Source organism: Astyanax mexicanus, chromosome 14, assembly GCF_023375975.1.
Source record: "Astyanax mexicanus isolate ESR-SI-001 chromosome 14, AstMex3_surface, whole genome shotgun sequence".
Lineage (NCBI taxonomy): Eukaryota > Metazoa > Chordata > Actinopteri > Characiformes > Acestrorhamphidae > Astyanax > Astyanax mexicanus.
This window is the reverse complement of record NC_064421.1, coordinates 7,382,625-7,402,520: the sequence shown is the minus strand read 5'-3', so window position 1 is coordinate 7,402,520 and position 19,896 is coordinate 7,382,625. Positions and strand designations below refer to the sequence as shown.

The window sequence follows — 19,896 nt, the reverse complement described above, 5'->3', positions numbered from 1 at the left end:
AAGTTCAAATGTAGGCTAGTTGTAACACAAGTGTCTATTGAATTTAGATTTATGCATTACTAAATCAAAACGGATTGCACCATACAAACATGCTAATATTTTTTAACTACTAAATATTATGTGTGGGCAGGAGGAAGTTGTAGCTAAACCAATAAAATAACATTTTGAGCTAAAAATTCACTTTCGCTGCCAGGAGGTTTGGGTTACAGGCTACGTTTGCTTAGATAACGCAAACATGTATCACCCATATACTATATATTAATAAATAAGACATGGTGTTAAGGCGTTGATAATTATTAAAATATTTTTTTTATAAATTATAAAAACATCGGTTTTGGTGGTCAACAGAGTTTTAATGGCACCATGTTGATTTTGTTTTTGTCATGTAAAAGTGACAATCTTTAACTTTGCACAAGTTAGTTTTTGCTAGTTAACTCTGATTTAGTAGAAGGATAGTTTAAAAGTAACTAGCATTTAACTAGGGAATTAATAGAGTCTTTAAAATACTGCCATGCGTTGCATTCTTTATTATTAATTTATGATTACATCCATCTTTGTAATCATTCTTCACTATTCTACTATATTCTACTTCACATTGTGATCAAATGTAAATTTGCTCAATTTGGATTACTAATCCACAAGCATTGTAACTAGTATTCTATGCATGGATCGATAGTGTAATGAGGTGATGGCACACGGTAAATGAAGAAACGAGAGCGCGCATCACAGCATGCAAATGTGACCTTTTCCGCTCAATCAGTTCTAGCGTAATGTGTGAGCTCTAGCAAACGAAAACAGCAAGGAGAAATATTGAATGAATTCTATATCAAATATTGAATATACATGGAATTACCACTGTATAGTGTGTGTTTATATTATTTTTTTTATTAGAATTAAAATAATAACTGAGAGGAGAAAAGTGTTTACTGTCACAGCTAACCTGTGGTCTTCGAGGCTGATCGGAGAAACGTCACTTTCAATTATAATGTAATTAAACAAGGCCTGGGCTTAATCGTCTACATTTAAAGGCTGTATAGTGACAAACAGATGCTATATGTGTTACATAATGAAATTATTTATATTTACACAGCACAGATATTTTTATTATACATGTTATTTTCTCTAATTAATTACAGAATATAAAAAATAGATATATTTAACCCACTGTCATATATTTTTTTTCTTTTAAGCATACCAAAATATACATTCTTAGCTATGTTGCCCAGCCCAACATTACAGTTATACTTTCTCAGTGGTATATACCAGCCATAACAATAGTACCATCTGCTTAATACCGAGTAGGCCTCAGTTGTGCCACTGGGATAGATCAACCCTGTGGTGTCTGGCACCACCAGATTCCTAATATATATATATATATATATATATATATATATATATATATATATATATATATATATATATATATATATATATATATATATATATATATTTAACATTTACAGGTATACGTTTAAGTAAAATTAACATTGTTGTTTTATTCTATAAACTACATACAACATCTCTCCTAAATTCCAAAAACAAAGTTATTTAGAGCATTTATTTGCAGAAAATTAGATTGTTCTTATTGCAGCTTTTACACTAGTATTGTTTCCAAATGAATATTAATTGAATATGAACTTGTTTTTAGCAGTACTTCAAGTCTGAAACCACTGCATTACTGGATCTTTCTCTCATTTTCTACAAGTAAATTCTCTAAATAACTATTTTTATTTGCAATTTGGAAGAAATATCAGTGGTTTATAGAATAAAACAATGTTCATTTACTTATATACATATAAATAATAAAATATCTTAAAAAATGTTGACATGGTCTCTTATTCTGCCCCCCAAACACTTAGAGGTGTATTAATTACAATTAGTCACAAATATTCTGTGACGAAATCATGAAATTTTTGGGAGGGGGACAAAAATAATGGTGTAATATGATAATATACACCTGGCAGACTAGAATTTTTTTTTTTTTTTTTTTGCTTGAAAAGAGGAATGTGTCATCAGCTGTGTTTCTCTCTATCAATTTTAACGTAATACATTTGCATTTAAAACAATATATTATAATGCGTTACAGTTTTTACATATTAATGTTAACAACCCTTTTCATTTTTTGTATTAAATTGTCCCTGCACTATGTACCCACATAAAACTTAAAAAAACAAATCTGAAGAACAGCTGGTGAATAAGACCCATAAATATTATCTATTAATATGAAATGCAGTGCGCTGTGCCTCTAATTGAGATCAGATCACAGACCCACAGGTGGACAAAAGCATTTGTTGTCTCATTTCTGCTTTAATGGCCGTCGGTGGTGGCGAAGGAAACCTAACGATTCTAGTTATTGCTCCTTTAATGTATGTGGGGTGGATCTCTGCAGTGTGTGTTATCTGTGGTTACACGATAGATGGGCAATTAAGCCGATCCTCCGCTGTTGATCAACCACCTGCTGGCATGTTATAACCACAACCCCTCCAGCACAGGATGGAGCCAAACAACAGCGGCTCTTCAATCTCCACCATTATTCCCAATCTCCTGTCTTTATTTTCGCTTCATGCATTGCAGAGGTGCCTAATTGCCTTTGAGTCTGAAGGTTTTCACCTCCGCCTGAGCAGCATGGGGCGAAAAACAAGCTCAGCTCACTTCAAAGCACGCGACAGCTTCTTACTCTATATAGAGGAGCGTCTTGAGGAACTAAGGGAAGGCCTATGTACATTACAGCAGACCTACATACAGGAGGCACGAGCTGTGAGACTTCAAGGCCTGAGTTTAACAAATCATGCCATCTGCTGTTCAGAGTAAGGAAAGATAAGAATGTGTAATTGCCATAATGGCCGTCACCAAAGACATGGGAGTGAAAGTGAAACCGCCTCCCTAATCAGCTCCACCAGACCTCCACACACCCGCAGAGAGAACAGGAATTTAAAAGTATGAATGGATTAAAAATCCTTCTGAACTGAGCACTGAAATTAAATCTTTCATTTAGTATAATGTCTCTACACTCCTAAAAATACATATAAAAGTCCTACAAAGTGTTATTAAAATGTAGCCATAGGAGAATAAGTTTATATATGAAGAACCATGTTCGTAATAGAGCAGTCTGAGAGCAGAGTAAGGAACTTTTTTTTTTTATATATATATGAAATGAAATGTCTCTTTAAGCCTTAAAAAGGTTCTTCTTTGTAGGGATGCACCGAATATTTGGCAACAAAAAATGGCAAAATAAATAAATAAAATACTAAATATTTTATTTTAGGTTATATTACAGTGTTTACTCTAAGTTTAGGATTGTTTTCAGCAGTGGTGGCACTTTATTACTTACTTACTTCTAAGACAAAAAGCAAATAAGAGGCAGGAGTTACCTTTAAGCTACCAACGGACAGACTATTTACCACCAGTCCAGCTCACTAGATCTTACTACTTCATAATAAAAGCCCTTTGCAGGGTTTTGAAAAAAAAAAAAAAAAAAAACCATATTGTGCTTTGTTGGTATGTCTGCTGGGATGTTAAACATGTCAAATTTGCAATAAATATTAATTATTTGTTAAGTTTTGTATTTTCTTTAAAAAACAAGACAAAAATATATGTAGGCTATGTATTATTTGTGATTGTTTAATATATGCAAAATGGCAATAATACATGAAAAATAGCTAAAATAAAATGTTTGCCCAAATGTTACATTTGGTTCTGTTTTGGTCCAAAATTGGTACATTAAAACTTTTATGGCACTGCTGTAAGAACACTGTGTAAATTGTATGTCTGTTTATTTTAAAGAATGTAGATGACAATATATAATACTTTATTAATACAATAATAACTAGCACAACTGTAATCATAATTAAAGAACAACTACCTATTCATATATGCTAGTGCAATCTCTGTAACCTGATGATATTATCCAGTCTGTAAAATTAAGGACTTCTTTGTAAAGCATCTAAATGATCAGTAAATACATGTTGTAGTGTCTTGGACCAAATTGGGGTCCAAATATGTTTAATGCAATAAATCATAGCTGGTATGATCATAAGAATTCTACATCGTGTCACACTTCTTTGCACCATGTTAACCTCAACTGTGTCAGGATTTCAGGAATTCAAGAAAACTGTCAAAAGTAGTATTTGAGGAATGAGTAATCTCAGGGTGAGTCGTACGCTAGACACTGTCTCCTATATACTAACAGTAATAAACTAAACTGTAAGAACCCTAAACTGACCGAGGCACACCACTGGAGCTGTTCAGGTCTTCCAGCTGCACAGATAATTAGGTCTCGAGGGTCTTGTTGCTCCTAATTGTGAGTCAGTTTCACTTTTGTTGCGATCTAAATGAACACTTTCAGACCAATTGGCTCCTTTTATAAACAAGTTCAGAAGCCTCAGAGAAACACACGTATGGTACCTGCCACTGAGTATAGCAATATTATGTTTTTGGATATTTAATTGTTAGTTTCATGTAAAGATTGGTGTTAGGTTGTGATCAAACTGTAGCAGCTAAAAAAGCATTATTTTACTCTGTCAACTGTTTTGATTGTTTAAAATGTAATAATAATAATGAAAATATTTAACTGATATTAATGGCAGATTATGTGTTCTCATACTGTGATGGTTTTGCCAAAATGTATTTAAAGAAGTTACTTACAGTACCACTGTTCAAATACATTGAACTGATATGCCTTTATTAAGATACAATAAGATATTGCCAGGTTTCTGCTAATACAGAGCCCTAATACTGAGTAATCATTAGGTACTTTTGTCTAGTAAGTTAGTTAATTTGTAAGTTTACTGTTTGTGTTAAAATGTGTAATTCTGTGGTACATAATACTGTAGATATTGTACTTCTCTTCAACTGGCAAAGCCCATCTTCAGTAGAAGTTATAGCATTAAAGAACCACTAAACTCTAAACCATATTTGTTCCATTAATAGCTGAAATGTGTTCCTTTAAGTAATGAAACATACCAGTTCAGTTTATTTGTGGTAATTTCCACCTCTGCAGCGCACTCTCAGGTTCAACTGTGCTATAGGCGTGCATGATGTTTCAGTGTACTTTGGTACGCAGACTCATCACAACCTGCAGATCCGACAATCAATAATAGCATCGCCCCCCTGCTGACGTCCAATCATCTGCATCTCACTGCTATCAGAGGCAGCAGCTCAGCCAATCAGCTCTCCCTCCTGCCCCACTTCTAAACCCATACATCATCCAGTGCCCCTCCCAAACTACCACTATTTGTTTTTATTTATTTATTTTTTTTTTTTTTAGCCTTAGGATGGAGTCAGCAAAAATCATATATACATACCAGAGTACCAGTCAAACGTTTTTACCACACCTTTAAATAAGTGTTTTTTTCATTATTGTAAAATGTTCTGCATAGTAGATTAATACTAAAGTCATCCAAACTCTAAAGTAAAACAGATTAATTGTTGTTAAAAGAGATTAAAAAGTTGTTCATACTTATATATTATATAGTGTATATCTATAACTGTTCATGTGCTCAGCATTGGTTTATAAAAGCAGGATAGTTTAAAGTCGGCAGATATTCAGTTATTCAGCAGAGCTTTCACTTTAAAGAACTGCACCATTATGGTCTTTATGAGTCAAAATTGAGTCCTCTTATGGAATTCCTGAAAGAAGAGAGGGGGAAAAGGGGGGAAATCCAACAGTTTTACAAACAGAGAACAGAATCACATGACGATACTTCAAGACACGGACAAGTGGACGGACGCAAACACAGCACGAGGGAGAGAAAATGGAGCAGCAGTCTTTGCAACCGCAACCACGGGATGATGCTAAACTCAAACTGGCTCATACATAAACCAATCCGGTTAGTCAGAACACTGAGGGGGGTTATGTGTGGAGCACACGAAATGGCGCCATGCACTAAAGGATGAGAGACAGCGAGAGAGAGAGAACGATAGAGGAAGAGAGACAGAAAAGAGAGAGAGCTCTCCAGAGGATGAGTCTAGCTGAAAAGCTATCGTATAACATGCCACAAATGACTGCTCGATAGAACATGAAATTGATAAAAACAGATATTTTTGTGGCAATAAAATTCTTTTTATGCCATCTGCATTTAAAATTTACTCTATATGCAGACCGGCTGTAAGCAGGGAGGGGTTGGGGAGTGGGGTTTGGAGGGACTGGAGTGGTTATCAATATATATATTTTAATCATTCTTCAAACACAACTTTCTTAACATTACTGTAAAAAAACAACTTTTTTTTATCGGATGGCAAGAAAAGATTTTGTTGCCAGTTATTTGCTTTGTTAATCAAGAGATGGGAATGCTGAAGTAGAAGTTTGATGGCACAAATGCTCAAGATAATGGAGGAAAAAATCCATTTCAACACCAAAAAATCATGCGGCACACGATGAGGCGAGACGACAGGAATGTTGCTGTTTTTTTGGATAGCTGGGAAACGGATGAGGACACCGTCTAAAGAAAATAAAACTGAATAAAAAAAAGAAACAAACAGAAAAACAAAGAAATAACAGAACTCAAAAAGACCACAATCAAACGATAACGCAAAGAAGAACTGAAGAGAAACAGCCAGACATGCTTTACAGAAAACCGTTTGTAACAACAGCGTCTCATGCAGCTTGTCCACGTTAACTGATGCTTGGGTTAGAATGGCATGAATTTCTGTGTAAACGTGACTGGATGATTGGGTCCCTGCCAATATCTTTCTTTATGAGTACATAAAGATCGAGATACAGAACGAGAAGTACCAGGACTTCCTCCGTGGCTACATCTACCTACGACTAACGTTTGAAAGAAATTGGGATTGACAATGTAGGCAGTGCTGAAAAGTGAAAAGTGAAAACTGGCTGCTCGGCAAGCGAAACCGAGCCTTTCGGCAGTCTGTCAGTCTGTCATGTCCACGTAAAATATTTATCACATCCAATTTATACAGGACAAAGGGCCGTTAGTGAGTGCCGTATGTGTAAGGTGAAAGATAAAGCACTCTTTGTGGCGAGAAGTGATGAGGGTGTTTGAGCTGAAAGAACTGCGGGGCACGATCTGTTAGCGAAGGCTGTAGCGTAGAACACTACAGCGTTATAAATTATCATCTCCCTGAACATATGACCATTACTGTAATGGATGGGACTGTGCATGCTAATATTATTTGTACATTACTGTGCTGAAAGGGGCTGATATGAGCTATGACTTCAGGCTTTTTTTTCTTGGGTTATTTCCAAGAAAAAGTGCAGGATAATTTACCTACTGCTTTAGAGCATGAATCAGAGCAACAGTCCTGCCATTGGGTCAACTTTCTTGGGGATTGTGAGGTGTTATCTTGTGAGGGAGGTTAAACAGTGGCTATTGGGCTCATTGCAGAGGGACAGGAACTTTCAGAGTTTGAGTGAATCCTGATGGTGGGCCTTTTTTTTTCTGTGGTCATTTAACATTCTTCAATCCATGTGTTTTGTACTGGAAATGCATTATAGAAGGCTATTAATAGCACCCACATTAAACAGTACAATGGGTGGTAATGATCGTGACCGGCAGCATCTGGCTGGAATTGTCTGTCTGAAATTGATCTGACAGAAATCACATCCACATTCCATGCAGGATTCCCTGCGTGCATATCCAAGATGTCAGTGGCTTTCATGGGACTTATACAGATATTTCCCATCCCATGACTTTTGCCATTTCATATATTTGTCAATTATTATTAGGTATTATTAGCTATTTTATTTTCTTTCGAAGAAAATGTATTTATTTTGTGCCCAGTATTTGACGAAGTAGACATTTGTATTTAAAAAAATATATATGCCCAAAAGATTAGGTTGGATTATCATATATATATTTTATAATATAATATTGGATGGGATTGTTTATAGTCAGAATTTGTTTTTTTTTTTACCTACAGTATTTATGACAGACTTGTCTTTTTTTTTTTAAGCATTACTAAAGTTTTAACAAAAAGCCAACACCCAACTTCTTTCAAAACCCAACATGAATCAATATGAATTGAATTGTATATTTATTGTAGAAATTTTACATCTTTTTTTTTTTTTTGGATCGGGAAAAACTAGTAGCAGAATAACTTGTTCACACTAAACCAATCAAAATTATAGAGTAAAAAAACAAAACAAAATGAAATCGAACGAAAATTGGTACACAGAAATTCGATGATATCTGTTCTCTATTAAATAATGCTTAACTCAGGCCTCGAAAGATGAGGGAACCAAAAGGAACTCAAGAAACACTACTTCCATCACAGTTACTCTTCTACATATCATCACACTGTAAAGTTGGCTGAAAGCAAATTTCAAGAGAGAAATCTCAAAATGTATCATGGACCAAAATGCAATCCATTGTCACATTGCAGGAAAAACCTCTGAATATGATACATTTTGAAGCATCAATGCAGAGAACATGTCACGTGTCTGTACTAATTTTGTGCTTGTGCCCTCGTGAGGAGCAGGGAAGACAAAATTAGCAGTAAATGTGAGCATGTTAACCACTTCGGAAAACCCCATGGGCAAGTGTAGCTCGTAGCTTAAGTGTAGCTCTAGGGGAAAGTGATCCTGAGATCAGTTGAGTGGAAATTGGTCAGCGTTAGAAGTAAAGCTCAGTAAGCTGAATGACTACGTGTGTCAGCATGCTTGGCTTTGGTTTGATCGACTAGGAGAAGTTACACTTATTCTATCCATGGGGGGGCGGCGATGCTTTGAGGATCTAATCCTCTGTTGCAAATGAAAGACCACCACATAGGAGCAAGCAGAAATAAACTGACCTAGCCCACCTGTATGTTCGAGGTTGCACTCCTCCAAGTCCTCGTCGTCGCTGGAGCACTCGGCGGACGTGCCCATGTCGTCCGTGCTCTTTAAAAAAACAACAGAAAAGGAAGAAGTAAGTTATGTTATTGCTACTGTTATTAGTATTATAATCACATCAGCATTCTGTACATCATGTGATTCAGTCTGTTATTGCAAAAAGTATCTTGTGAAAGCCTGAAAAATGTAATTAACCAATTAAAATATAAACTGATACATCACAACAATAAACGTGAACCATTAAATGTGCATTTAATAAATGAAACTGCTACCAGAAAAAGAAATCCAACTGGCCATTTATTACCAAGTGAAGTGTCTTATTGGGGTGGGCAATATGGCCCTAAAATAATATCACAATATTTCATGGTATTTTTGCGATAACGAAACTCCTGGCAATATGACAAAACATTACATAAAAAAAAAAGAAGAATAAACTACTGCAACAAAATAAAAAAATACATTTTATTATTTCATACGATATGGCACACCCCTAACTGAGATATTAAAAAATAAAGATGTTATAAAGAATTTTATCAGATTTGTAACAGAAGTCAAGGAACCAGAATGTCATGATACTAATAATAATAATGCACTGCAAATATCTCCACATATCCAGGATTAAAGTAAAATAAATGATACTGGACAGATATAATCTGTCTCTAGTAGATATATAATGGAAAATGAGAACAGTGTGATTTTTTTTTTTTATAAAAACTGAAAAAAATAATACCCTGATGTGATAATTAGGAGTGGGTGATATGACACAACATTTCAGGGTATAATATCATTCATGATATTCTAAAATATTGCCGATATTATTGCGTATGATACGATATATGGCACACCACTTGTGTCTTATTTTTTCTTGTGTATTTATAACAACTACTCTCTTTATCCAAGCAAAAATATTTTATCCAATTACTTGATAAATGGATGGAATTGTCAGTAGAATCATTGATTACTAAAATATATAATAGCTGCAGCCTTACAAATGACCAATCAGAGTAGCCCAAATTCAAGAAATCTTTATTCCAGTGTTTTACTACAGTCACTGTCTTTTTTAGTTTCTTACTCTACGTTATTCTATTTAGTGTATTTTTGTAGTGTTATAGTTTTATGTTGCACTATTGCTACATTTTGCACTTTATGTTGTCTATTGTATTGCTGTTCCATGTTGCACCATGGTTCTGAAGGAACATAATTTCAGTAAACTGTGTACCTGTACTCAAATTTAATGACAATAAAATCCTCTTGACATCTGCCCAACAGATATAAAACCCTGACTCTTATCGTGAACCCAACATGAACCCTCTCAACCTAATGGTAATGGTCAAAACCTGGTCTGTACCAGGCTCTAAGCCCTGTGAGCTTCCCGTACGGCTAGGTCTGGCACTGAGGTGGTGTAATGAACTTCCCCTGGGTGTTTGATCACTAGCTGCCTTCATATGCCGCATATGAAGACCCAAATCTTTCAACAGCGCTTAATTCAGTTCTAATCTCGCACTTATTAAAGCTTGTGATTGCACCTGATATTTTTGACAGTCAGGCGCAGTGGTACAGTGTAGTTTCTACCTAACAGTACTGACTTCTGAATTTCACAATATTAAGGCAAAACACTGTCTTTGGACTTTAGCTTATTATTATTACGCCTTCTAATAAACACTTTCAGATACTTTAAGATGCACCCATTGCTGACACAGATGTGCAAATGCACAAATACATATACATCTTGTCTTGCCATAGTAGAGAAGTAAAGACAATAGAATGGGACTCTATGGAACAGATTAATGTTAAATTAATCTAGAGAGGTATAAAGTCCCCAGCACTGAAATGTGGAGCAGTGAAACTTAGTCCATTACTTTTGAAATTAGTTTGGGAGTTGGGGGATGATTAACTAATGAATTCAATCACTTAATGCAATCAAATAGTCAGAGCAATGCTGCAAAATCAAGTAGAACATCTATTAGAAAGACTTCACTTAACGGTAGACAGTTCCTATAAATAAGAAGCAGAATACATCCTTTATATGTTATTTATATTTCTATGATTTGTAAAAGTACACATTGTTTAGAAAGGGAGGGGGGTAGCAAACAATTCACTGGTTAACAGAATACAGCTAGTAAGTAGCAATGGAAATAAACTGAGCTTTGAAAATGGATTTTAAAAAAAATTACAAAGTCTTTGTATGTAGTAAAGCATTGGTGGAACAGATGGTGTTACTGCTGTTACTCTGTACTGCAGCATTTACACACTTTACACTTACACACAGCACGTTCACACTTTTACCATAATAAATAGAGAAAGACACAGAAACACAGAGAACTCTGTAACTATTAAAAGTCTTTTCTTTAGAGAAATTTCTACACCTTCTAAAGACTCCTGGAAACTGAAGATACCTGCTAAAGGAAGACGTCTGGCTGACCCACATGGAAACAGCTTTAGCCTTTAGCTTAACAGTGAACTAAGTCTCAGTTTTAGCAGTGAAGAGAACAATTATATATAATAATGTAAATATATAATTTTATTTTTTTTTGTTTCAGATATTCTTGATTTTGCAAGAAACAATGAATCCGTATGTTTTAATATTTTGTCACTCTGGGCTGAAATAAGTCTTTAAATGAAAAATACAATAATAATTTACTGTTCTCATGATTATGATGTAATTTATATGCTAACTATAACATATAATTTACCCTATATGACAGTTAATAATGTAATTGTCTTTTTGGCGATTTTTAACAATAGTTTACCACAGTTTCCTACAGTCATTCCATAACTTTACAATGAATCAAGTCTTTATTATTGACTGATTTCCTGAGTGCCATTGGTTAGTTTCACACAAAACAGATTTTGCTGTTGGCTGGCTTCAGAAGATATAAGCTGGTCTTTAATGGTCAAGGTGATTGGTAAGATTGTTGGTTAACCAGCTCTTGACCACTGCATTGGATTCTCATGTGATGTAATTTATGCGTTAATGATATCATCATCATCATATCGGCCGCCTCCACAACCGAGCTTCAGCTTCTAATCAAATCAGTCAAAGTAATCACAAGTGTAATTGTCTTTTTGGCTTTTATTAAGCAATAATTCACCACACTTCCCCACAGTCCGGGGGTCTGCCGTTCACGTTGGGGTGGATTGTTTATGTGAAAGACTGCAGACCCCAATCATTTCAGAGAGTCACCTCCATCCAGCCCCTTCAGTAGTTTGCATGGATTTTCATTACTGTACATCACTGCTATTGAGCGGAGTGTGTGAATGCAGCACTGCAGTCAGAGATTATCTGTGTGCCTGCATCGCCCCCACTTCTGATTTATCCCCCAGCACTCGCGCCAGCCAATGCAGAGCGCTCATTTTTCACACCCTGAGCCTGGCATGTCTTTATTAGGAGCAGATTAGAATGCAGGATAAAATAAGCACTGTCATGCAGCAGGTTCATGAAATTATAAATAACACAAGGAGTAATGGAGAGTACTCTCATCTGTGAAGCTGCAGAACCATAAATATGATTGGGCTTGACGTGCTAATAAAATGCTTCCCAACATACACACTCAAACACTCGGGCACACACACACACACAGACACTTTCCTAGTGGACTTGGCCGGGGAAGAGATTTTCCCCGCACTTTAGTTTGAGGATGAAAAAAGTTGTGCGATAAAAATGCATTCAAATGCACATCAGTGAGACGGCAGGCAGGGTGACTCCACGCCAGAGTACTGTGGAATATTGCTCTAAGTAAATATAAAATTATTCATTGAATTTATATTTAGTGTGGCAAACGCCTCATCTTTGGGCTGAAAGAGGGGCAGATCACAGATGCAAAAAGCAGTGAGAGAAGTAATTGACTGATTCCAGAGAAAATTTGAAATGATCTTGGCCCCCCCGCCCCACCCGCAGTGAATGACAGAGGGGTGTCAGATGTCATAAACAACGCAGAGCCTGCTCCACAATTGCTATTCAGTGTTACATGCTGCAAATGCAAACCGACTGCTGAGCAAAAATCTCCTATATCCAAAAATGCCAACGTTTTTGCCAAAAATAAAAAACAAACTTCAATGGAATGTAAATGTATTCAAAGTCATTTTGGAGCAATTTTTAAGTTAATTTATTAAGAAATTCTCGGGCAGATTTATATTATGTCAAAAAGTGAAAAACAGGTGAAACAGTGTAAAACTAAACACAATTAAATGTCTGCCAATGTCGTATAACTTTTGCCATGTTCAATGAAAACAAGTAATTTGGAGTGTCTATACGCGTGGACAGTTTTGGCCAGACACTGCCGATCACCATCATTAACACCCACAGCACTGTTCACTGTGGGTGGTAATACCTTCTATGATGTATTCTCAGTGTACACACAGACACACACTCACACAAACACACAACAATGTGGATCAACTTCAGAGATTCATAAATGAAACATCCCATGCATCTGACAGCCAGTAACATCTGATTATGCCGATTGACCAGCATTCCCAACATGGTCAAGCTTAGTCATACTGGTTGTCTATATCTTGATCAAGTTGTTGCGTATGCTTGTCAAGAGCTAAGCTGGTAAACCTGTTTAACCACCTTAACTGTCTTAAGCTGGCCATGCTGTTTTTCAGCAGGACAAAAAGGGCTAATAGAGGGATGACAAACACAAATCTAGCAGTTAGACGTTAGACATGGTCAGAAGCTGAAGAGGATTTCCTAACTACTCTGTATAACTGCAAAGGTAATATAAAACTCAAGAAATTAGAATCTGACAAGCTGGCATCTTTGCTGACAGATTATGGTTTAATGATCATTTTGACTGGAAAATAAATTCAGAGGTTGATCTCTGAATATATACCGCAGAGTATTGTAGGTCAAATCACTTAATCTCCTTGAGAAAATCCATCAAATTTAAACACAACCGTCCCTCTATTGTGTGTTTTCCACACGACTACCTTCCCCATTTTATATACGTGCGAGACACTGAGAGCAGTGCGAGCGGTGTGGTGGTGAGTTGTATTATGTCACTCTGTAATCACTTATTGATACTTTTGTTAGGAAGGAGAAAACGCCCTAATCCGCCCATTAACAATGGCGGAATATGTTTCTGCAGTGCATAAGCTTTTAACATTCATCTCTGCAGAAGGGCTTAATCACGTCCCTCTCTTAAACCAGGCCTGACAGTGACGGGAACTTAATATTGAACTCCTGCGAGATTAGCGCTTTTTCATATGCTTCCCAAAGCCTCGAGAGTGTAATGCTTCATGGTGTCCGACAGATAAGCAAATCCGCCTAAATCCTTTCAATTTATTTTCAGTCTTGAAGAAATTATGCATTATTTAAAGCACAAACCATTCGCAGCCCTAAATCAAGATTCTTCCGTTTATTGATTTCGCTCCGTATTTCTTGATAAGCTTGACTAGGCCTTCTGGTGACTCCCTGTGTCTTGTAGCTCTGCACCAATTGGTTCATCCCTGAGTGCGGATATAGAGAATCTATATATATACACACAGATGAAACGCCAAAAGTCACTGGACAGGAACTAGAATTGTGTCTCATATCACAAGGAAGCTAAAGAATTCTGCACTGACGTGTGGGATGTGCAGGTGGAGACGTATGCATAATTGCGTTAATGTGATTTCTGCTGCTTGTCTGTTTGCATGGACAGATCAAGCCAGACATTACCAGTCACAATCATATCCACCCACTGTATATTCCTGTTACACATGTGATACTGACTTTTGCTCTGGGATCACTTTCATTACCTCCAGAGAAGGGAGAAAGGTAGAGATTCTGTTTAAGCTGCCTGAGTATTAAGAAAGTGCAGTAGTAGTTCCATTGAACAAGGTGCTACCATTGCTTTTCTTTGAGGATTAAGAACTTTGAGGCTAGCATTTAGCAAGCATGCTTCCATTCAGTAGGTTTGATGAAAACGGGAGGTTTACTTCAAGCAGGAATAAAATATAATAAAACGAAAGCACCCAAAATAAAGAAAAGAGCAACAACTCTGCAGTGGATGCCGGGAAAATCCTGAGCAGGTAAAGAAGCGTAGAGAAGCTGCTAACTCTGCGCTCCTGATCCTTTGAAGGCCGGCGACTGCAATCCCACTGAGATAAGCTCATTGTGACTGTCATCAAGCGGGCTGCATCAAAAGCTGGCCACTCTGCAGAAAAAATAGAAGAAGAAGAGAAAAAGTGGGGGGATACACTCCACTAAATTATCCTGACTCTGTTTTTTAGTGAATGCATAGCTATGTGAGATGGCTGTCCTCGTGGTATCCGGCCTGAAAGCACCGCAAAAGATATATACCTGTATATATATATATATATATTTATATATATAAGATATATATATATATATATATATATATATATATATATATATTTATAATTTTAAAAATAAAAAGTGTTGAGGGCACAAAAGGAGGATGAGTGCTCTCTTTTCTGTGTTGCAGTTATGAACCAGTTTACACTGGAGTCAAACTACTATCAGAAACTATCACAGGGCATCTGAGCTGAGGTGTAAAGACTGTGATTTGGCCGAGAACAGGCGTCTTGGCTGCCCCCGGCAGGCCTCGGCTGTGCAGCTCACTTCGGGCCTTCCTGGCGGCCCCACAGGGAAGGGTGATATTTTGGGTCTGTCACATTGTGGATGGTGTTGGTTAGCATTCAGCTCTTCGCCTTGAGCCCTGCACTGCCTATGCAAATCTGCTTAATCAATGCAGGATATTTACTGCAGCTCTGCTGAGAGATAACTGACAGCCTGGCCGAGCGGTGCCAGGAAATATTAGCGTCCTACTGGGTGCAGGAGGCAGGAGAGAGCTGCAGAGTGACGGGGCAGCATCTCAATTAGAGAGATTTAACTACTCTGGCAACCCTCAGGATCCACATGGAGGGAAAACGGCGGTGGAGGGGGGCAGGGAGAGAGAGCTCCACTGTATCTGTGAGCTCAGTGCAAGTTGAAAAAAGATGAAAATGGGAAACAAAGTGCCAAATTCTTTAAAAATTTAAAACATGAAAAACTGCTCGACTGTTCGCATGTACAACTGAGTGTCTCGGTTGGACATTATCATCCCCTGTAAAACGCTACATTCTGCTGACTGCTGACCTTGAAAAATGCAGCCAAAATAAAGCCCTCTGCATTCATTCCCCCCTGTAAATAGGTTCAGCTATTGCCGTGTGTTGGAAGCAGGACATGGCTGGCAGAGCAGGCTTCTTATTATTTTTCTGTGTAGCAGCTGCTGAATGGAGCAACGAATCGGTCAGAAGGCAGGGAAAAATGATGGCTGACAGTGGGGATCCAAAAACGAAATGTCAAAGAAATATGAATCTGAAGAATCTTGCCGTGAGAGACATCTTCAGTATAAACAACAAGGCAGGTCGGAGCAACAGTGGACACAACAAAGTGAAAAACATTTACAGAATAGAGTCTAAAAGACTGTGGGAGTTTTATTATATATCGAATTTAACAGTAAGCGTGTTACCTATATCCATTAACAATATACACTTTGCCAAATCCTGGTTTTCCATTGGGTTCTGAGCCTGAATGCACCAAAAGAAGAAAAAGTGAAGAAGGCAAATAGTGTTCTATTATTGTTCTATTTGGGGGTTGCAGAAACCTAAACCAGCTATAACAGGGCATCTAAGTCAAGGCTTACAATTGGCACAACTGTCCATCTGTCGTTAGAAAGGTTATGGCACCACCATTAATCCCTAGTAATCCAAGACAGTAAACTGACAATCACTCACTGCAGTGGTCTCTAGACAGTGCTGGAATCAGTTAGCTGATACAACAGAATGGGAGCTAGTGTTCTCCTGTAAGCGTGGTTAGCTATTCAAAGCCATGCTGTTTAGAAGCTATTAAAAATGCAATGCTGCTTCTTTTTAATTGGATAAATGCTGATCTCATGCTGGTCTTTATTCACCAAGCACTGGCAGCATTATATGGTTGGGAGCCCATATAAAAATCTGAACAGAGATTTTCCTATTGTATAATTGAAAAAAAAAATAGGCTTAATCCTTGTGAATGGATGAATAGACCAAGAATAATTAAAATCTATTGCCAGTTGCCATTTAAGTAAATAAGTATTTTCTGTTATAGAATGTAAAATTTCTGTAAATGTTAAAACGTCTGAAATGTAGCATGGCTTATACATTTTAGAATGTTGCACATACATGCTGAAACTTAAAGAATGTTCTATATGTATGTAATTTTATTTGATTTATTGTATTAATTATATGTCAGGTTCATACTGGAATTAGATAGTGGGCAAAACTGTTCATCGCTAATATGTATTGAAAATTTAAGTGAACAAATCCCAGTCAAAATCCCCCAAAACAAACCAACCACAACAAAAACAAGCTTATTAAATCTTAGAACTCAAGGTTTAGCTGGTAATCTTCGAATTTAACCCTAACTCCACACTTTGCCCCAATGAGAACACAGCTATTAAATTACTATTATTTTACATTTTGGCATTTTTAAAGCCTTTTAGTCACAGAATACAAATTTAAACGATATTTAAAAAAAAAAAAAAAAACTCTTAATACATGCCTTCCATTAACTTCTGTATTTTGTACTTTTGTGGTCCCTAAAACCATTGCACACATTATATACTTCATAATTTCTATATTCAGAACATGATCTTTTTCATGCCGTTCTGGAATTAAGAAAACTATACAGTGCGTTATGAGTGACAGAAGCATTCGTGTGTGCAGCAAATTGCACAGCAAACACAGCACTGGTGACCCTGCGACCTCAAAATTAGCCATTTCTATTGAGTCGTTTGGTTCCATTTGCCTTGTCTCGCTAAGTAATTTAATTGAGGTCAGAAAGCTTCTTTTGTGCAATGCTGAGCATTTAAACTAAAATTAGTGCTATATGAACACGCAGGAAGCTTTAAGCCCATTAACACAGAAAGCCTATTATTGAGTTGACAACATCAGTACTAAACCTGCTATTTAACCTGTCTCCTTAAATCAGAATAAAGACGAAGGAGCTGGAAACTAAGAGTTTGCTTTCATTAGACTCAGAAATAAAATATCATACCTGAATTTTCAAAACTCTGTAAAATAAAGTTACTGCAGTCAGAAACAGTAAGAAAGAGTGCTTACGTTCGACTGGCATACGAAGAATAAACCGGGTTTGGGAGGATTACTTCTTGAAATAAATCCAGTTTGCGACATTATACAGTATGAGTCAAAAGTTTGGACACATCTTCTCATTCAATTTTTTATTGTTTTCCTAGATTATACATGAATACTGAAGTCATCCAGACTATGAAGGAACACATAAGGAATCATGTAGTAACTTAAAAGTGTTAAATAATCAAAATACTCGTATGTGTAAAGCTTTTAGGAGCTCTTATCTGATGAGCCGTTAACTTTAAGCGGTTTCTGAGGCTGGTAATTCTGATGAACTTATCCTGTACAACAGAGGAAACCATTGCATTTCCTTTCCTGGGGCGGTCCTGATGAGAGCCACTTCCATCAGTGTTTTTCATGGTCTTTGCGACTGCACTTGAGGATACTTTCAAAGTTCTTGAAATGTTTCAGATTGACTGATAATCTTAACTTCTTTACTGATTCTTTACTTAGTTGAGTATTTCGTGCCATAATATGTATTAAAACATTACTCAAATAGAGTTATTCACTGTATACCTTTAACTCTACCTCTTCACAACTTTACAACTGATGCTCTCAAACACATTAAGAGACAAGAAATTCAAGTAATTAACTCTTGAGGAGTTCAGCACAGCTGTTAACTGAAAGCCTGAATTCCACTCTACTCTACCTCATAAAGCTGACTGAGAAAATCCAGCCAAGGTGTGCAAAGCTGTGATCTAAGCAAGATGAGGTTCTATGAAGAATCTGAAATATAAAACTTATTCTGGTTTGTTTAACACTTTTTTGTTTGCTAAATAATTACAAATGTTTTTCTTCATAGTTTGGATGATTATAGTATTAATCTATAATGGAACATTTTAAAATAATGAAAAAGCTGAATTTAAGGTGTGTCTGTAGACAGGCACTCTCTATATATAATTGTATAAAAGAGGAACTTCATACACGTCACCCATATATAAAAAAGAAAAAAAAAAAAGAAAAACACATATCCACGCTTTCCTACTTGACTAGAAAATGGCGTTAAAAGTAGTGATCATATAAAGGCTGTAATGAAATTAGGAACGCACAATATGGACCAAAAAAACCCCCCAAAAAACATGATAAAGATTCAAAACAAACCAATAAACTAAATTTACCATATTTTCATTGGGAAACCTTGATTTATTCTTTTTGTTTCCTGATTAAATAATGGTGTAAAATGTAATCATTACTACCCAATCCTAAAAATAAACATCAGTCTTTGCACACACACAGTATTATACTGTATATTGCAGTACATCATATGTATATAGTGGTGGCTGTAAGTGCTTTCTGATCGACGCTGCAGGCTCTGTGTGATTCATACTGAAAATGTTTGCAAACACTCAACGCTCTCGAAATGAAGCAACTAATATTTACAAATAACGCATTTGAGCAGAGCTCAGCTCAAACAGCGCGGCCACATACATCAGCATGTCCTCAGCAGAGAGCCTGCGGATGTACATCACACAGATATAGCACCCCAATGTGATTTACAGTGAAGACAGCGGTTGAATCATTCATTTCACAGCAGCCCCAACTCCTAATCGATTATACAGTACCAAGGAAAGTGCTGACAGTGGAATAATCCAGGAGATTTAAGAAGTTCCCAGTGTCATGTTTTTATGCCCCCCCTGATTTAAGGTGCGGGGATGGTCAATGTGTTTGAGGATGTATAGATTAACTGTGAATTACAGGGGACAGGGGTTAAAAACACTGATGTAATATCTGACTTCTTCTCGGGGGATGTATTAGGCATGGCTTGTGAAAAGGTGCCACTGTATTATCACAGATCCAGATAGAGGACAGGGCTGTATAAACTCTTACTTAACAGAATACGTGAATTATTTATCATCTGGAACATTAGAAAACTCTCTTGTGTTTATAGCTATAACTAACCTCACACACAACATCAACGATACAGTATCAGTCAAAAGTTTGGACACACCTTTTCTCAGTCAATCTGTTTTCTTTCTTTTTATAATTTT

At 36.6% G+C, this 19,896-nt stretch overlaps 1 protein-coding gene across 24 annotated transcripts in view; it reads right to left on the bottom strand.

The window, feature by feature from the left end:
• The window catches only part of nrxn3a (neurexin 3a), a 504,128-nt gene that overhangs the window by 10,975 nt on the left and 473,257 nt on the right, over positions 1 to 19,896 (bottom strand). For 13 of the 24 annotated variants that reach the window (XR_007424264.1, XR_007424266.1, XM_049464234.1 and 10 more), the window contains one exon: positions 8,749 to 8,836. Coding sequence is in view for 21 of the 24 variants with exons in the window: in XM_049464234.1 (XP_049320191.1) it covers positions 8,749 to 8,836 (88 nt within the window). In the remaining 3 variants the exon portion in view is untranslated. The remainder of the gene's footprint in view (positions 1 to 8,748; positions 8,837 to 19,896) is intronic. The other 11 variants (XR_007424265.1, XM_049464236.1, XM_049464237.1 and 8 more) reach the window with 1 other exon arrangement.